We start from the raw sequence: 18,438 nt of genomic DNA, 5'->3' as shown, positions 1-18,438 counted from the left end.
TTATTACAGACTTCAGGAATACGGCTGCACACAGAACAATAATTAGTCTCAGAAAGTATGAATTGCATTAACGGTAGCTGATTTCTCGGCGAGGAGGTGGAGTAATAATCCGGCTTTTGTAGGGAAGGTGGTGATTGGTGACAGCTGGTGTAAATGAGTGACAGCTGTCACTCTCTGTTGTCTCTGCGCCCTCTCATGCTTGAAGCCCGCACTCCAAGCAGGGCACTGACTGGTGGTGGTGGGCCAGCAGTACCTCCTCTTCAGCGGCCCACACAACAATCAGTATGTTTTGCAACAATAAGGCTGTGAAGATCTTGAGAGAGCTCTTTGATTTCACCCGTCATGAATGTTTCTCATGTGGACCCCTTGGTAATGAGACACCTTTTTATAGGCCATCAGTAGGGACTGAACTAGCTGATATTAATTTGCACTGACAAGGGGCAGGACTGTTTTCTAGTTACTGATAAGTTGGTGTCTTGGCTTTTCATGTCTTTTTGCACCTCCCTTTCTTCAGGTACTAAATACTTTTTCCCTGTGTCATTTCACATTATTACACATTTGCATGTGTGCATTACTTGGGTTGTTACCAACATCTGGTGAAAATTCCATGTCAGTAGTACTTTTAAAAGTTTATTTTCTGAGAAAAATGCTGACTTGTATTTTCCGGCTCTGTGTGTGGATATATATATATATATATATATATATAATGCATCTGTTGAAATATTTTGCATGATTGTTGTGGCACTCGAATTTAAATTCTTGTGTGTTTGGCTTGTATCTATGTATTTGTGCATCAGGGTTCCACTACCCTCTGTATGGTAAAACTGCAGGCAGTGAAGAGGCTGAGGGATCGCCGTCCAGTAGAGGGAGTGCAATGAGTGGCGACTCTTCCTCGTCCTCTGTTGTGGAACTGCTGCAGCCACAGAGCCATCAGTACCTCAGAAAACCTCCTGCTGTGAGCCCTGTTCACACTGCATCCAGACAGCAGCTGTGTGCTTCTCTTCACATACACATTGACACTACCAGATGGCTATTTTGATACACACACAAATTAGTCACAAATGTGCATAAAAATGACTGTCCAAATACTTGTGGCCCTAACTGCAGTTTGCTTAGTACTGTATATTATGTACTTTTTTGGTGCTGTGCTCATGAGTTGTGCTACTTGAAATCTTATTACATTCAGCAGAAATGATCAAGCGAACTGATTCCTGAGAAGTTATCCCATGATCCACAAAGAAAAAATAAAATAAAATAATGTTAAAATGACTCCGTTTTGTCTCCATGTGTTGTGGAGATGCCGTGCGACACCGCGTGTGTGTGCGCGCAGGCCATGCTCATCAATATTGCATGTACCACCTGTGGGGAAAAAAACATTTCCGATTTGTATTTGTGTATGTTACTGGTATGTGTTTAATTAAAAGTTAAGAAAAAGTAGTGTGGAGAGTGAAAGTCTGTTTTGCTCAGTGTCACACATTGTAGATAAAAATAGAAACAGTCTCACAGAGAAGCTTCTTTTCATCAAAAAAAAATCTGCCCCTCACATTATCGAGAAAAGACTTTTAGTCCTCACAGACATAAAGTTATTGATGGACAGTTTCAGTTCAGTTATTGGGGTTGTATATTTTGTAGTGCTGAAGTCCACAGGTTACATTTTAAATGAGATGTCTTTCAGTGTCATGTTTTTAAGAAACACACAATTAATGTTAAAGGACAGTTTGTTGTTGTCAAAAAGTGATGTTACATGATTTAAGTGAAATGTTTGAGTAAAAACAAAGCTCATGATCTTGGTAGCAATTACAGTCAAAAAGCAGTGGTGGGCACAGCGAACCAAAAAGTTAGCTTTGATAACAGATAATCAGCAAACTGAAAAGTAATCTTTTATAAAGCTAAACCACCCAAAAATTTATCGGAAGCTACAGCTAACCGATAACTTACAGTATTGTCTCCGGTACACTTGCAACTATTAACAAGCTGATTTTGAGTTTTAACATCACGATTGCTTCTGGTAGCATCAAAGACGACCACAGACCCAAACAATGAGTCAGCACTTCTGTCTTTGTGCACCCTGCCCACTGCCGGAAGCTCCTGTTTACTACATAGCTTGCAGCAGTGAAGCTCAAAAGCAGTGTCGCGGTGAGGCGGGGGTCTTGGAAAATGAAGCAGTGCTGACTTATGGTTTTGATTTATAAATAAAATTATTACTGATAGAATAACTCCATTAATGTCAATTCTGTCATTTGTACAAAGTTAAAATATGAAATATATCTTTTAATTTTAAATACTACACTAATTCTGAAGTTTTGTAACAAACACAGACAGATGCCAAAGGGATTATGGGTAAAATGTGCCTCCGCTAACACTGATTGGTTGACTCATTCATTCTATGTAAAAACCAACACGTTAAAGTGGGGTGTGTGTTGGTGTTTACATAAAAAATGTGCTTTTGGAAAATATGCCTTTTTTATTTGTAAAAAAAAAAAAAAAAAAAAATTGCAAAGCCAAAAACTCAACTTGTGATAGACAACCGTCTGATATAACTGGGGTCAAAATAAATAGAACACTTCCATCTCCTGGCGTCCAGATGCTCATATTGCCATGAACACTACTGGCCAGTAGATGGCAGTAGAGACCGTGAAAACTTGCCAAAACAAAATTCCAGATAATCCGTGTCTGCTACGTTTAAGATGCGTGGAATTTAATTAACTCAAATTGAATTTCAGACATCTTATATATATTATTCTGGAACAAAGATGACAGATAGTGTTTCACATAAGCAGGAGGATGTTAAAGAGTAAACAGGAAGCAAATCGAGTCTCTGCTGGTATATGATCGCCAGTCCCTCTTGGATCTACAACAAAATGTTGGAGTTTTGTGTTTTTAACCATTACGGATCGAAACCTCTACCCCCGCTCCTATCGGAAATACCATCTCACCTGCTCCGTGCCCCAGCTCCGTCTTCCCAGCGGAGGCGTCATCGGCGCCGTGGTAAATGCAGCGGCCGGATGGTAAAGCTAAGGATTCTTCTGGCACACTCATCTCGTGGAAAACAGCCTGCGCAGGGTTCGTGGCGCTCCCTTACGGTGCCCTGGCGTTTCCTCGACCCTATTGATAGCTGTCTGGTAGCTGTTGCCGGTGTGGATGACGTCAGTCTCATGTTACGCAATTCGGTGTCCCCGCGGCTCCGCCGGCATGGAAGAAATCTCCGTAACCTGAAGACGCCGCTCCGACTTCAATGATCCGCTGGGCTACAAGCTCCAGTTCCTACCAGAATTTACCTTGTGAACGCCAGATCCCAGGCAAACAAAAGTTTTATTCTCAGGGACTTATTTGATACCCGTGATCTGGATTTCCTTTGCGTTATGGAGACGTGGATGAAAGCTGGTGAGTACAGCCCTGTCGTGGAACTTTTACCAGCCGATTGCTCCTTTTTTAACTCTCCACGGACACTGGGCCAGGGTGGAGGAACGTTGACTGTTTTTAAAAGTTATTTTACCTGCAAACAGTGTCCTGCTTCCTTCTCCAGTTTTGAACTGACTGTTTTTGAGGTTGGTTGCAAAGACTCGGTGCTCTGCGCCGTCATCTACCGGCCTCCAAAATACAACAAGGAGTTTATAAATGAGTTTTCAAACTTCCTTGCAGGAATGTTGCCCTACTATGATCGTCTTCTTCTTGTTGGCGATTTTAATATCCATGTCTGCTGCCCTGACAAGCCCATGGTTTAAGATTTTTTAAACTTAGTGGACTCTTTTAATTTGAAGCAGTGGGTGTCTGGCCCCACACACCAACATGGACATACATTAGACTTGTTTTTTTTCCTATGGTCTGCTTGTGTCAAACTTATAAATCAGTGACTTTGTTTTTTCTGATCATGCACCAGTCTTTTTTAGTGTTGAACTCTCTTGTGTACCTGAGAAGTGCTGCACATCTGTCAGACTCCGTCGGGCTTTTAACCCCCTCATTGCCGAACGTTTTTCTGCTGCTTGTGTGCTCCCCGTTTCACCCGCGGCTGATACGGAGGAGCTGTGCTGTCGGTTTAACTCCTCCTGCCTTTCTATAATGGACTCTGTGGCTCCTCTAAAACCCAGGCGGTCTAAGTCTAGATCTGAACCCTGGCTTAATGAGAGAACCCGTGCTGCCAGACGGGAATGTCGCAGAGCTGAACGGAGGTGGAAGAAGGACAAGCAGCAGGTTTCATTTCTAATTTTAAAGAACCGTTGGGGCCACTATCAAAGCAGTGTCAAAGAGTCCAAAAGAGAGTATTTGTCACACATTGTAATGGAAAATTACAAGAACCCCCGTGTATTGTTCAGAACAATTGACTCTGTCCTGAATGTATCACAGCCTGTTTGTCTGGAAACAGCCACTGACTTATGTAACAGTTTTCTACATTTTTTTATTGACAAGGTTGCTTCTGCAAGAGCTCTCATTTCTCCACCCAACTTTGACTCCTCTGTCTCTGCTCCCTGCCCTGCAGTTAACAGATTTGAACCTGCGACTCTGTCACAGTTAGAGGATGTGGTGGCTCATTTGAAACCATCGGATTCCCCTCATGATGTGGTCCCCCCCCCACTTTTTTAAAGAACTTTTTCCTACCTTAGGGCAGTCTGTTCTGACCATTATAAACAGCAGCCTATCCTCCGGTTAGTTTTAAACATGCAGTCCTTCAGCCTTTGCTGAAGAAGCCTGGCCTCGACAACACTGAACTATCAAACTTTAGGCCTATCTCCAAGTTGCCATTTGTCTCCAAGACCCTGGAGAAAATTGTCTATGCACAACTTTTAACTTACCTTGATGAACATAACATTTCAGAGGTTTTTCAGTCTGGTTTTAAAATGCTGCATAGCACAGAAACTGCCCTTTTAAAGGTTTTTAATTACATTTTAATGGCAAATGATAGTGGTAACCATGTCATTCTTGTCCTGCTTGACCTGACTGCTGCTTTTAATACAATTGACCACAACATACTGATAAATCGTTTGCAGCAGCTTGAGGGCATCGGTGGTAGTGCCCTGGACTGGTTCAGGTCCTACTTAACTGGTAGGACTATGTGCGTTGGCCTCTGGGTTTGTGAGTCCTCCTCCACTCCACTTTTATATGGGGTCCCACAGGGTTCAATTCTTGGACCCCTACTCTTCTCCCTGTATTTGCTTCCCCTGGGGTCCATTCTCAGAAAGCATGGCATCAGCTTCCACTGTTATGCTGATGACAGCCAGCTCTATGTCCCCCTAAAGAAAAATGATGCCTCTTCTCTTCAGCCCCTTTTGTCCTGTCTTGAGGATGTTAAAGCTTGGATGGCATTGAATTTTCTTAATTTTAATGAAAAGAAAACGGAGGTGATTGTTTTTGGCCCTAGCAGCTCCTGTTCTTCCTCACCTGTCGATCTGGGGCTTTTGTCAGCCTTTTCGAAATCTACTGTCACAAACTTGGGTTTTAAGATGGACAACGATTTTAAACTGGACCACCAAATCAGTGCAGTAGTCAGATCAAGTTTCTTTCACTTAAGGCAGCTTGCTAAAGTTAAGCCTTTTCTTGCACATCAGCACTTTGAAACAGCAATCCATGCTTTTATTACCTCCCGGCTGGATTACTGTAATGCACTTTATTATGGAATTAGCCAGTCCTCTCTTGCACGTCTCCAGCTAGTTCAGAATGCTGCTGCCCGTCTGCTAACTGGTGCACGTAAGAGGGAGCACATTACACCTATCCTGGCCTCCCTCCACTGGCTGCCTGTGCATTTTAGAATTAATTTTAAGATTCTTTTATTTGTTTTTAAATCTTTAAATGGCCTTGCCCCGCCCTACCTCTCTGAGCTGCTTCATGTTACACCCCTGCTCGCCACCTCCGGTCAGCTGATCAGCTCCTCCTGGAGGTGCCAAGGTGCAAGCGTTTGCTCAGAGGGGACTGAGCTTTTTCTGTTGTGGCTCCAAAGATGTGGAACGAGTTACCGCTCCACATCAGGCAGGCCTCTTCACTTTTTGTTTTTAAAATTAATCTTAAAACCCACTTTTATGCACTGGCTTTTAACCCGGAATGAGATCTTGATCTGTTTTGGTTGTTTTAACTGATTTTACTTGTTTTAGTTAATTGTGTGTTTTTTTGGGGGGGGGGGGGGTCTTGTTTTTTTATTTGTACTTTGTGGATTGTTACCTTTTATATGTCCCCTTGTGTACAGCACTTTGTTTCAGCTGCAGCTCTTTTTTAAGTGCTTTATAAATGAAGTTGATTTGATTTTATTTGAATTGCAGCTCACAGTGGTTTCAGTTGAAAATAATGGAGAAGCAACCTGAGCTTCTTCTGGCATTTTTACATAAAACAAACACAATAACAATGTATATAAACCCAGAGAATACATTCACAAGAGTTTTAGGCACAATATACAAAGGGTTTAATGCTGTTGTCTGTGTAGAGCCTGATCAGAGTGTCTCAAATGCATTTCTTCTGTCATGAATGTACTGAGATTACCCATAATGCACCTCGACACAGCATGTCCACACTACAACCTTCAAAATTAGTGCATTACTTTAAAACTAAAACATATATCTGATATTTTCACTTTATAAGACTTCAGACGTGATGTTAATTTAAATAACTTGTCTGAAATTAGTTTGGTTAAAATTTTAACCATAAGTTAAAACTGCATGCCTCTGGATGACTTGGGTGATATTGCCAGCGCATCAGTATGGGGTCAAAATTTTTTTTTTTTGTGATCAGTTCTCCGTTGCTTACAGAGGATAGAGCGCTTTCTCCTGGAACTAGCTCTTCTCTGTTTGCAGAGGATAGACTGTACATATACTACAAAACATTTAACAGGTAGGCACTTAAATCTTTGATTTCAGACTTCATAAATGTTTGTAACTGTTAAGCTTTGCTCACCATGCCTGCAAAAATATGTTAGTGGTCTAAAATTTAGCGAATCAAAATTTATCGGAAGATAATTAATCCGCTGATGGTTTTCAAAGCTATCTGAAAAGCTAATCCAATAATGAAAACATTAGCTTTGATAATTAGCGGATTAGCAGAACTGTGCCCACCACTGTCAAAAAGTAAGGAACAACTGATGAATAAAACATGTTTTCAAAGTCATCATAAAACTGTAATGTATCCTTAAGGATTTGTATCGGTACTTGGTATCGACAAGTACCCAAATGTATGTACTTCTCTATATACTTAATCTGGAAAAAAGTGGTATTGGCGCATCCCTAACTAGTATGATACAGTTCAAGCTGGATCCAGTTTTGCCAATAAGATAAAGACCACTGTCCTCTGGACCAGCTAAGGCATCATACATATTGACCACAGACCATATGGTACTGCAAAGTATGGGTAATCAGAACCTTTTGCTGCAGTGCCTGAACCAATCCATGAAGAGAAAATGGGGAGAAAAATCCACCATGATGTCCTTCAACAATACAAAGTACTACTCCACAGTTGACAAGCTGAAACTGTTGAAGAGCGTGGAAATGAAAACATTCTTCTCTGAGGGACTGAACGCTGACACTTTCAAAGTACAAATACAAAGTGTAAATCCAGTCTTGTGTGTTTCCACAGCCTGGTGAGAAGGGTTCCCCTGAGGAAGACGGAGAGACAGAGCAAGATGGGAGCCATGTGCCATTTGCCCGACACCGTCACACACACCTGGGTGTGAGCTACAATCTGATGTCAGGACAGTACGGCGTCTACCAAGGTACTACTGTGTCCCAAATAGGTCAGATATGTCCATTTGCATAGCTGAATAATTTTGGTTCATTATTGAATTTTTTGAGGAGCAGGGGTGGTGGCCAAGTGGTTTGTATGCTTGGTTTCAGTGCGGAAGGTTCCCAGTTCAAATCCCACCCCTGCCACATTTCTCCATGTAATGTGGAGTTGCGTCAGGAAGGGCATCTGGTGTAAAACCTGTGCCAATTCAACATGCAGATTCACCTTGGATTTGCTGTGGCAACCCTGAGTGCAAACAAGGGAGCAGCTGAAGGGACTGAATTATTTAATCTTTTGAGGTCCATGGACACACTGGCACACCCAAATGTAGTTATAATCATGTTTCTATTAACAGATCAGTGGCAGAATGTCACAGAGACTTCATTGAACCACTTCCTGAAACTACTTACTCTGTAAAGGGGATTCCCTTTCCAACAATCTTTGACTCACAGCCAATCCTGGATGCTAGAGAAAGTCACATGGTCTGTCTCCTCTCTCTGCCCACTGGGCTGCAATCTGACTGTAGCATCTCTTAGTGGCAGATCCTCACTTAAATGCCCCAGAAAACACTTATAAAGTCTAGGAGGTCTGTCAATAAAGTAACAGTCCTTTTTATTTTTTTCAAAAACTATATGGATTTCATTCATATGTTTTTACGTCAGACATGCTTGAACCCTCGTGCGCATGCGTGAGTTTTTCCACGCCTGTCGGTTAAGTCATTCGCCTGTGAGCACGCCTTGGGAAGGAGTGGTCCCGCCCCCTTGTCAGATTTTCATTGTCTGGAAATGGCGGAATGAAAAGGACTTTTTTCCATCAGAATTTTTTCAGAAGCTGTTAGAGACTGGCACCTGAAAACCATTCGAAAAATTTATCTGGCTTTCGGTGAAAATTTTACGGGCTTCAAAGAGAATAAGGAGTGTTACTACAGCATTAAGGACCCCTTTAAGGACGCTCGGCGCGCCGCGCTCCGAGCTGCGACGATGAGGCACAAACCACCGGACCATTTCAAACGGATGGCTCTGTGGATACGAGACCATTGTGTGCTCTTTCTCTGGTTATCACAAGAGCTGGACATCAGCCATTTTCCGGCAGATTTCACTTTTAACAAGAGATTTTGTCATGGAAAGCCGCACAGAGGCTTCGTGCGTAAAGACCGATTCGCTTTGGAAGCGAGACAACGGAACACCTTCATTTCGGCATGTCAGAGGACAAGTTTGGACATGCCTATCTCGGCTTTCAATGCTTACCAGTCCAGTAAGTATCAGAGAAATTGTAGAGAGCTGGACATGTCCAAATTTGTCCTCTGACATGCCGAAACGGAGGTGTTCCGTTGTCTCGCTTCCAAGTTTTGAAAAAATAAAAAGGACCGTTACTTTATTGACAGACCTGGTAAAAGAATGGTCCGAAACTGTTAAAGAATCTATCATACAAAATTTTAAAATCTTTTTCATATATTACACTACATTTGTGACCTGATCTATGATAAACCCATTTCTCACACCCAAACAGTTCATTCACATGAATAAAAATCTATACAGTAAAACTGTCAGTTATAACCAAAAGCCGCTGTATGTATAAAACGTACAAAATCCGCTGTGTATTTAAAAGGGCAAAATCCGCTATTTCTATAAAACCGACAAAATCCAACATATATATGTAATTGATTATGTAGTTCCAGTCAGGAGGCACCGAAGGATCTATGGGGAATCTGCAACACTAATTAGTCTTACATATTTCCTTGATTAAATGTCTGACCTTGAATAGGGGCCTGCCTCATTTAAAAAAATTTGTCTGAAAAAAATAAATGCCTACCTTAAATAAGTGCTGGGCATTTTGTGCATTAACAAGGATTACATTTAGTCGAGTCACTAATTTTTTTTTTCTTTTCCCCTCTGAGTCCGCTGCGGAGTGGTACCTTAAAATCCTAAAGCCTGATTTATGCTTCTACAACTTCGTACCTCCATGGCCATGAAATGACGTTGACGTGTGCGTGACCCCTTTAAAGTTCTCCTTCGCTTTAGTGGGTGTTTTATTGCAATTTTCCAGGGGAACAGCGACTTTTTCTGGATCAATTTGTCCCTCAATGAGCTCCACTTGTTCATGCAATTATCAGCGTCCAAACCAACGATACAGTACGTGTAATTTCCGTCTGTGAATTGTGGGTCATTTGAGTATCTTTTTCTGACATTGTGTTGTGAAGTTGGTCATATTTGCGGACTTTTCTGCCAAACATTCCTGTATTTGAACCATGGGTGAAATGTAATCGTGTGCGCACTGCAAAAACTTTTAAAATATGATGGGACAAGAAGGAGTGAAATTGAAAAAGTGACAATTACAGCCTTTGCGGTCTCCATCGTTTAGCAGGCGCACGTTGTGGTACGGAGAGGGTTCGCAGCCCTGCAGAAGGCTCTGATCTAAAGCGGTTGACTTTGGTGTGCCTTGTTAGGTGCAGGGTCTGAGCACGGTTTGAAAACACACCTGAGCTTTTAATCAAGGCAATACGAGGTCTGTCCAAAAACTATTGGACCTTTTTATTGTTTGCAAAAACCACATGGATTTGAATCACGTGGGATTGCATCAGCCAAGCTTGAACCTTCGTGCGCATGCGTGAGTTTTTTCACGCCTGTCGGTTGCGTCATTCGCGTGTGAGCAGGCTTTGTGTGAGCAGTGGTCCACCCCTCTCGTCGGAATTTTATTGCAAATAAATGTCTGAATGATTTGGAGCTTTGCTGCATCAAATTTTTCCAGAAACTGTGAGAGACCTCCAGCTGGACACTCCAGCTGGCTCCGCCGCGACGCGCAGAATTCCTCCGCTCTTCTTTCCATGACAAAAACTCCTGTAACAGTGGAATGTGCCGTTCATTTCTAAACTGGACGCTGTCTTGATCCGGTATGTCATCTGACTAGCACAGGAATTGTGGAAGACATGGACATCAGCACTTTTTCGGCACATTGAGACAGACGTGCGGAGGAATTCCGCACGTCGCAGCGGAGCCGCATGGCGCAAAGCAACGCCGTGATGAAGCCTCACAGGACATGTTGAGGCATGTCCAGCTCATGCACAATTTCTCGGATGCTCACACGACTGAAAAGCAACTGGAAGCCGTCTGAAAGCCACCTGAAAGCCATCCTGTGAGACCAACACGGAGGTGGTTTTGTCCCGCGCCATGAGCGGCACGGTGGCGCAATCCTCCGCTTCTCTTTCCATGAAAAAACTCCTGTAACAGTAGAATGTGCCGAAAAAGTGCTGATGTCCACGCCTTCTGCCTTTTTTTGTGAAAGTCAGACGATGTCCCGGATCAACAAAGCCTTCACGTTGGAAATGATCTGGTTGTTTCAGCAGGGTTTGAGCCTGTCGATCGGCGCTCGGAGTGCGCCTTAAACCAGCTGGAGCACTCCTTAATCTGTGTAATCCCCATAAAATCATCGCTGAAAGCCATCTAAATTTTTCAAATGGTGTCCAGCTGGAGGTCTCTCACAGTTTCTGGAATAATTTGATGCAGCAAAGCTCCAAATCGTTCAGACATTTATTCACAATAAAAATCCGACGAGAGGGGTGGACCACTGCTCACACAAAGCCTGCTCACAGGTGAATGACGCAACCGACAGGCGTGAAAAAACTCACGCATGTGCACGAAGGTTCAAGCTTGGCTGATGCAATCACACGTGATTCAAATCCATATGGTTTTTGCAAAAAATAAAAAGGTCTGATACTTTTTGGACAGACCTCGTAAGGTACCCGCTTTCCTCAAATCAGCTAGTGTCAGTGCTGAACTTCATGTCATACCTCTGTTACTGGGTACATCCAGATTACTTTGTCCAGTACATGTGAGGGGTATTTAATGGAAATGCATTGTATTGGGATGTGATGTTTTGTTCAATATGAGCGAAAATTTGTTAAGCCCCTTTCACATTGGCGTATTCGTAGAGCTGCTCATTGCAGCGTATTGTCTACGCTGAGTTGAGCAGTTCTACGCCCACTTTTAGCAGTTCTACGTCGAGTTTTTGCTCCCTACACAACAGTATGTTGAGGGCTACGCACGTAGGACGGAAGAAATTAAACATGTTTAATTTTCTTCGACGTAGAGCGTTGAACACAGTTTTAAGCAGGTCTGCGCAGCACAGCGTTACTGCATGCAAGTCTGTGCAACATGGCGCTTCTGTACACATCCAAAAACCGAGTGTGTAAATCCAGAGTGAATCAGCTGAAAACATGATCACACAGCCCACAGCACCTGTGTGTGATCAGAACAGGGAATCGAACCTCAACTCAGAAATCCAGAAACACAACAGAAGCAGCAGGTCGGTCGCTCACTCTCTCGCGCGCGCGCTCTCCCTCACTCTCACTCTGTCTCTCTCTCTGTCTTTCTCTCTTTCTCTCTGTGTGTGTCTGATCGAACCTGTGACTTTAAAATAAATGCGCACTCGCTGCATGTCTCTGCGCTCATCAAACGCCCTGATTGATCAGGTCTGATCAAACCTGAAAAGAGCTGTGACTCTTTAAAATAAACGCGCACTCGCTGCATGTCGGTGCGCTCATCAAATGCCCTGATCGATCAGGTCTGATCAAACCTGAAAAGAGCTGACGCTCTTTAAAATAAAGGCGCACTCGCTGCATGTCGGTGCACTCATCAGACGACCTGATCGATCAGGTCTGATCAAATCAGCGGACCTGATCGGAGCAACTGGAGGTTTAAAAGTTTAATGAGTCACAGCGTTTCGTTCAGGGCAGCCTTTACCACAGCCAGACTCAGCAGCATCTGGACACAGTGAAAGTGATCCACCAAGACAAAAATAAATAAATAAATAATGTTAAATGACACTGTTTTTGAGCCGCACCACACCTGCAGTAGAGAATAGAGCGCACTTCCACAGAGGCAGAAAATAGCACTGAACTGGTTTAATAGCGGCCTGGTACACGCGACTGTGTGCACACATTAAAAAGCGAACACACACAGCTGCAAGTATGAAACGAATACTGAAAAAGGCTGAGTATGCGTGTATTTCTGGCGTATTTAATAGAAACACAACGCTGCAATGAGCAGCTCTATGAATACGCCAATGTGACAGGGGCTTTATACAAAATCTGGTATATACGGTCTTTATTACATGGGAAACTATACAAACACAATGGGACTTTTGCTTTTGTCTGGTGAGTGTGAATATCCGGATTATACAATGACTGTTTATGTGAGTTTTACTGTATTCACCAAAGATCTGAAGAATTCTTCAAAACAAATTTCATATTTTCAGGTTTGAGCCTGAGTATAAATATGAGACAAATATATGTCTCATATTTAGAAGGACGAGATGATGTGATGTGCAACACGTTGGCATTATACTAAATTATACCACGGTCAGTGCGAATTCCATGTCTAACTGGCGTGCATTATTTTCGTGTATACACACACGTAGTTCGGCGACTTAAGTCACTGTTATAATCACGCCCTCTGGTCGTCACCATAGCAACGCACAAATCAGTTGGTGCAGATCAGCTGTGTTTTGACAGGTGAATAACAGAAACGCGATAAAACATGGATTTCCAAGTGAATTTTAATATTTTTGACCAAAATAAAACGTTTGAGGAATGGAAAGAGGAGGAGAGCAGATGAGAAGAACAGCAAAAGCAACAGCGTAAAGATTTAACATCAGACAAAGTGGACAAGATTGAAGACGGAAAGAAGTTCTATTCTTGCAGGCTGCCGGAGCGCTCCGCATCAAAACAGTGAGCGTAGTTTCTGGACCTGTTGCCAGAGTTGGCCGCAGCTTGCACAAAGCAAAGGGGGGGGGCGGTGTGAGTGGCCGGCTGTGGCGCGAGCCTGCAGACACGGTAAGTGCATCAGCGGCAAAATGTCTTGAGACTGGTATAAAATAGTCCCAAATACTTACGCATTTTTATCAAGTTCCATTAACGTAAATAAATATTTGTGTGTTAGCTCACTGTGTGGGACCATGGTATAAGCGGATTAAACAACTCAAAGCCGTGCATTATACGGTTTGAATGCACTTTGCGGAGTAACACCACGCCGCTTCGTGTTGTGGTGTTTTAGACTCGTGTATTCAAACCATATAATACATGGCTTCTCGTTGTTTAATCCTTACATAAAGTACGTTAAAAGGGGAATTAGTGATGGTATGGTAAAATCAAGAAAATGCCCTTGATCCCAGAAGGTTTAAGAAGGTGTGTGTCTGAATGAGACTCCACCTGGCTTAGTTGAATCTTCCTCATACCTGAGACAAAACCTGGCATCCAAGTCCATATTTACGTAATTCATTCCAATATGATTGACAGCAGCTGAGGTGTTATGTTAAGTCTCAAGTCAATGATCCAAATATCCAGAAAGATCTGATGTTGTCTCTGTTTTTAATTGGTTTACTCAGTTTTATGTCATGATAAGTAGCAACTTTTGAATATTAAAGAACAGCTTTTATACCCCTATTCCACACAGCGCCGTTCCTCCCCGTTTCATGCAGAATAGCAAATCGGGGAGCATTTTGAAGCATCACAGTAACTCTTTCATCTGTCTTTTGTCAATCTTGAGCAAACTTGGTATACACAGCAGTTAAGGCCATCATCGGTTTTGAAATCGAGGTGAAATTTTCCAGCTGTTCAAACATGTCATCCTGATTCGACAAATCGCGTCATTACGCGGTCACTTCTGGGTGTTTGTAGTCTTCACAGCTTCAATCATGTTCAAACATCCTCCTCCTAGTGACTACAGCCTGATACGTGCTCCATCAGTTTGTTGCGTTTCTGGCTGAGAACGCAGCCAAGCACAACTTTACTTTTGTTTTTGAGCGAGTTGCCAGGTCTGCACTTTATAAGCCATCCCAGAGTAAACAGTTTCATCCCGGTTTTCACTTTTTCTGGATCGTGGGGGATCATAATAGAATGGTGTCCTGTGGAATAGGGGTGCTACAGTCTGCGTTAAATATTTCACTTCAAATATTCATGTTCTTTGTGCTTTGTCTGTTGAAGGTTTGAGTTCTAGGTCTCTTGTCTCCAGTCAACAAATGGCAGGACACTCCTCGACAGGTAGGTAAACATTAAATTGTACATGGAGCAAAATAGTTTTCAGCCATTTTCTGTGCACACATTTACAGATTTGTCCATACAGTTACAGATTTGTCAACAAGGTATGGGTCCAAACTTCATAACCATGCAAGAGTAGACGTACCAGGTCCCTGCAGTTTGTTTTGACGCTACGATGTTGGCATCTCCAACACTTCTATACTACGACATCATGATTCCATAAGCTCTTTGCAGGATTCTCTCAACCTCACAAGCTGAGCTCTCAGAGATATTAAACAGTCTCAATACCAAAAATTTAGTCATTGATGCCAAAACCAGTAAAACTACAAAATTCTCTCGAACACATATATGTGCTTGCAGTCACCCGGGCCACAGACTGTTTGTACCACTTCCATCAGGCAAGCGGTACAGAAATATAAGGGTTACTACAAATAGACTGAGAGACAGTTTTTTTTCTAGGGCTGTCAGAGCTATTAGCCCTTGCCCCCCTCCCTTGTAGTTTTTTCATATACACCCCATCATTCTGTAATTATCGACACATAGAAACATATGCACACACACACACACACACACACACCTTTTTAGGGATTGTAATCATGCATTCAGTATATCTGGCCTGTTTTATTTATTTATTTATTTACAGGGTCTGCAACTCCTGCCACATTGCACTTTGTTTATAGAACTGTCATGCACACAGCACTTTTATCTGTAGAGCTGCTATGCATACAGCACTTTTTGATATTCCCTGCTGCATTTCTTTGCCTACTGTATTCTCTGTGTATATAGTTGAATGTGTATTTTTGTCCTTTGTCTTAAACTGATGTATGAGGTTTTATGTTAGACAAGGTGAAGCTGCAATTTAAATTTTGTTGAATTTTATTCAATGACAATAAAAAGCATCTTATCTTATCTTATGTACTGTCATAGGGGGCACACTCTGAATTTTCCCAGGTTTGCCAACCAAAGTATTTCCCGCTCCTTTGTTCTGCTGTCTGGCACTGCTCCAGTTTCAAAGGGCTTCGTGTATAAACAATGTCGTTGCTCCCTTCAATACTTCCAAATTCTATGACGGTCAATAAACATCTGATTGCCATTGTCTCGTTTGCGTTGCTTTATTCTTTCATTTGTCCATCCACAGTCAATAAGCCGGTAATAGTGAGCCGTTCATAGTGACATTCGCGATAAGGTTAAGAAGGATAACAACTTTGACATGTTGCTAAGATGAACATCTTGAATTCGTTCTTTGAACAGATCTGGATATCTGTCTTTTCAGTGCTTTGCTAAATTTGTAGTGTTGCCTCCTTTTGTCTGAATTGTATGATTGCATGTTGACATACTGGCTAGGCTAAGAGCTGAGTGTGTCATTCCCACTGATCGTTCTGCAGTTTGTGTTTGTTAATAAAGCCAGTTAACAAAACCAGAGCTGGGTAGTTCTGGGACTTAAAAATAAAGTTGGGACTTTTTTCTTTGTGAAACAAGCACACTTTGTGAGCATTAAACCATGATGAATGTACACCTGCTGTAATGTGCACTGTGAGCAGTTGGTGGTTCGCACCTACATTTGACCTTTACCCCGAACAACTTTGTTTTGCTTGTTTCCACAGAGAGCGAGGTGAAGAAGTAGGACCGTGTGGCCCCATCTCACATGAGGAATAACAGATTAATCAGACATCAATTCCATGGTGTTGAATCAGCTTTGCCTCGCTGAGAGGCAGTGAACAAAAAGGTTCTTTACTTTGTTTCTAATGACAGCCTATTCTCTTTTTTTTCTTTAATGTGCCACCGAACAATGAACGTGTTTGGAAAAGTGGGCATGGTCAGAGAAATGATCTCAGCAAGTCAACAAAGACTTTTTAAGTTTTCCATTTTGCAGAATTTTGATGGAAAACAAGCAGTGCAAATATATATATATATATATATATATATATATATATATATATATATATATATATATATATATATATATATATATATATATATATATAATGAAAAACAAAACTCCCACAGCAGCACAGATTCAGCCCAGATAGCTGATATTCAACTTTATATAGATGAACATTTATCATAGTGTATCATATGGATGATATGACTGAATGTACTGATGATGACTTTTGTCATTCAATATTAATGATTTTTTGTATTGGACACAGCATTATGAAGCCTATTATTACTCTTCTGGTTATTGAAGTGGTGCTCCTGCCTCCATAGTGCTGATGTTACATTCGTATTACTAACTTCCACTCGAGCGTAACCTTGTTGATTGTATTGTCTTTATGTGGGATTAAATCTTTACATCAACCTGTGCAGTGCCATGTGCCATCCTACCCATGTAAATATTCTGTACAGAGTTGTGACGGAGCAGCAGTGTACTTTATCATAAGTCTGTGGTGACCACCGTCAGTCAAACAAATCTGCAGCAGACGGTCCTGGATTCACAAATCAAGAGCTTTTGGACATTCAAAACGACTTCAGGAACAACGTTGACGCTCAAGAGTGTTTCTGTTCTGTTGCACTGCAGACACATTTTGATTTGTCTGTGTTTTTTCATCCATACTGACAGGTAAGCAGGGCTTTGTAAAGTGCTTTGTAAAATTATTATTACTTATTTTGGAATGGCTGGGCTGTTATCCCTTTTTCCCTCATTTTGACAGAGAAGCATCTTATTTGCCTTTGCCACTGGAACAAATGGTAATTTGTTATTACAAATAAAAAATTATCTTTTAGTGTAAAAACATCTTCTGCAAAGCTGTCAGCCGGGACAGGAAATGTGCAGGTGCACCTCAGAAAATGTGAACATTGTCATATTTTTCTCACATGTGTCAGAAAGTGATGTGTCAGACTTATTACATACTAAAATGTTCAAGCATTTTTTTTTTTTTTTTGTTTTGAAAATTATGGCATACATCTCCAAAAAAAAATACAAAAAAATAATGCAAAATATTCAAATATTTCATTTTGTGTTTTAATAACTCACAATTTCTGCAGTATAAATACCATGAATCTCTCTGGTTAAGTGCACACAACCACAAATACAGGGAAGACTGCTGACGTAACAGACAAACTGGCCCCACAGAAGGTCCCTGCTGAAAGTTCTGGCTCTTCACAGAGTGCCGGTTCAAAGCGTATTCATGGAAAGTTGAAATGTGAAAAATGTGGTAGGAAAAGATGCATAAGCAACAGGAATGACCACAACCTTGAGAAGATTGTCAAACAAAGCCAATTCAAGAACTTGAGGGAGCTTCACAAGCAGTGGACTGAGACTGGAGTCAGTGCATCGAGCCACCACACACAGACATGTTCAGGAAATGGGCTATAAGTGTCACATTCCTCGTGCCAATCCACTCCTGAACCAGAGACATCGGAAGAGTCTTAGGGCCCCTTCACACATAGTACGAATGTGACCGAATTGTGCATGAAGTGCGCATGAAGCAGGAATCGTATGCAATACGTGTAAAATCATAGCTGCCTCTAACGCCTTGTACACCTGTTGCTGCAACTATTTGCGCACACCAGTGGCTGAAAGACAGAGTTTGCACTGTGAGAGCCCATCAAACCCTCTCGTGGCATGTGTTGGCCAAATTCCAGCTGACACACACGATCATCTAACACCGCTCGTTTGGCATTTATAAAATGTGTGGCCATTTGCACTATTAGCACAACAGTCAGCAGACAATCACTGTCAAGCTGGATGTGAAATCTGTTTAAGT

At 41.9% G+C, this 18,438-nt stretch overlaps 1 protein-coding gene across 1 annotated transcript in view; it reads left to right on the top strand.

Moving 5' to 3' along the window:
- znf608 (zinc finger protein 608) overlaps positions 1 to 16,533 on the top strand; it is a 224,206-nt gene extending 207,673 nt beyond the window's left edge. Inside the window, exons 6-9 of the mRNA XM_034171157.1 lie at positions 798 to 955; positions 7,552 to 7,687; positions 14,678 to 14,734; positions 16,336 to 16,533. Coding sequence (XP_034027048.1) covers positions 798 to 955; positions 7,552 to 7,687; positions 14,678 to 14,734; positions 16,336 to 16,355 — 371 coding nt within the window. The 3' untranslated portion in view covers positions 16,356 to 16,533. The remainder of the gene's footprint in view (positions 1 to 797; positions 956 to 7,551; positions 7,688 to 14,677; positions 14,735 to 16,335) is intronic.
- The last annotated feature ends 1,905 nt before the right edge of the window (positions 16,534 to 18,438 follow it).

Source organism: Thalassophryne amazonica, chromosome 5 (genome assembly GCF_902500255.1).
Source record: "Thalassophryne amazonica chromosome 5, fThaAma1.1, whole genome shotgun sequence".
NCBI classification, from domain to species: Eukaryota; Metazoa; Chordata; class Actinopteri; order Batrachoidiformes; family Batrachoididae; genus Thalassophryne; species Thalassophryne amazonica.
Note: the sequence above shows the minus strand (reverse complement) of the source record. Positions and strands in the feature narration are given on the sequence as shown.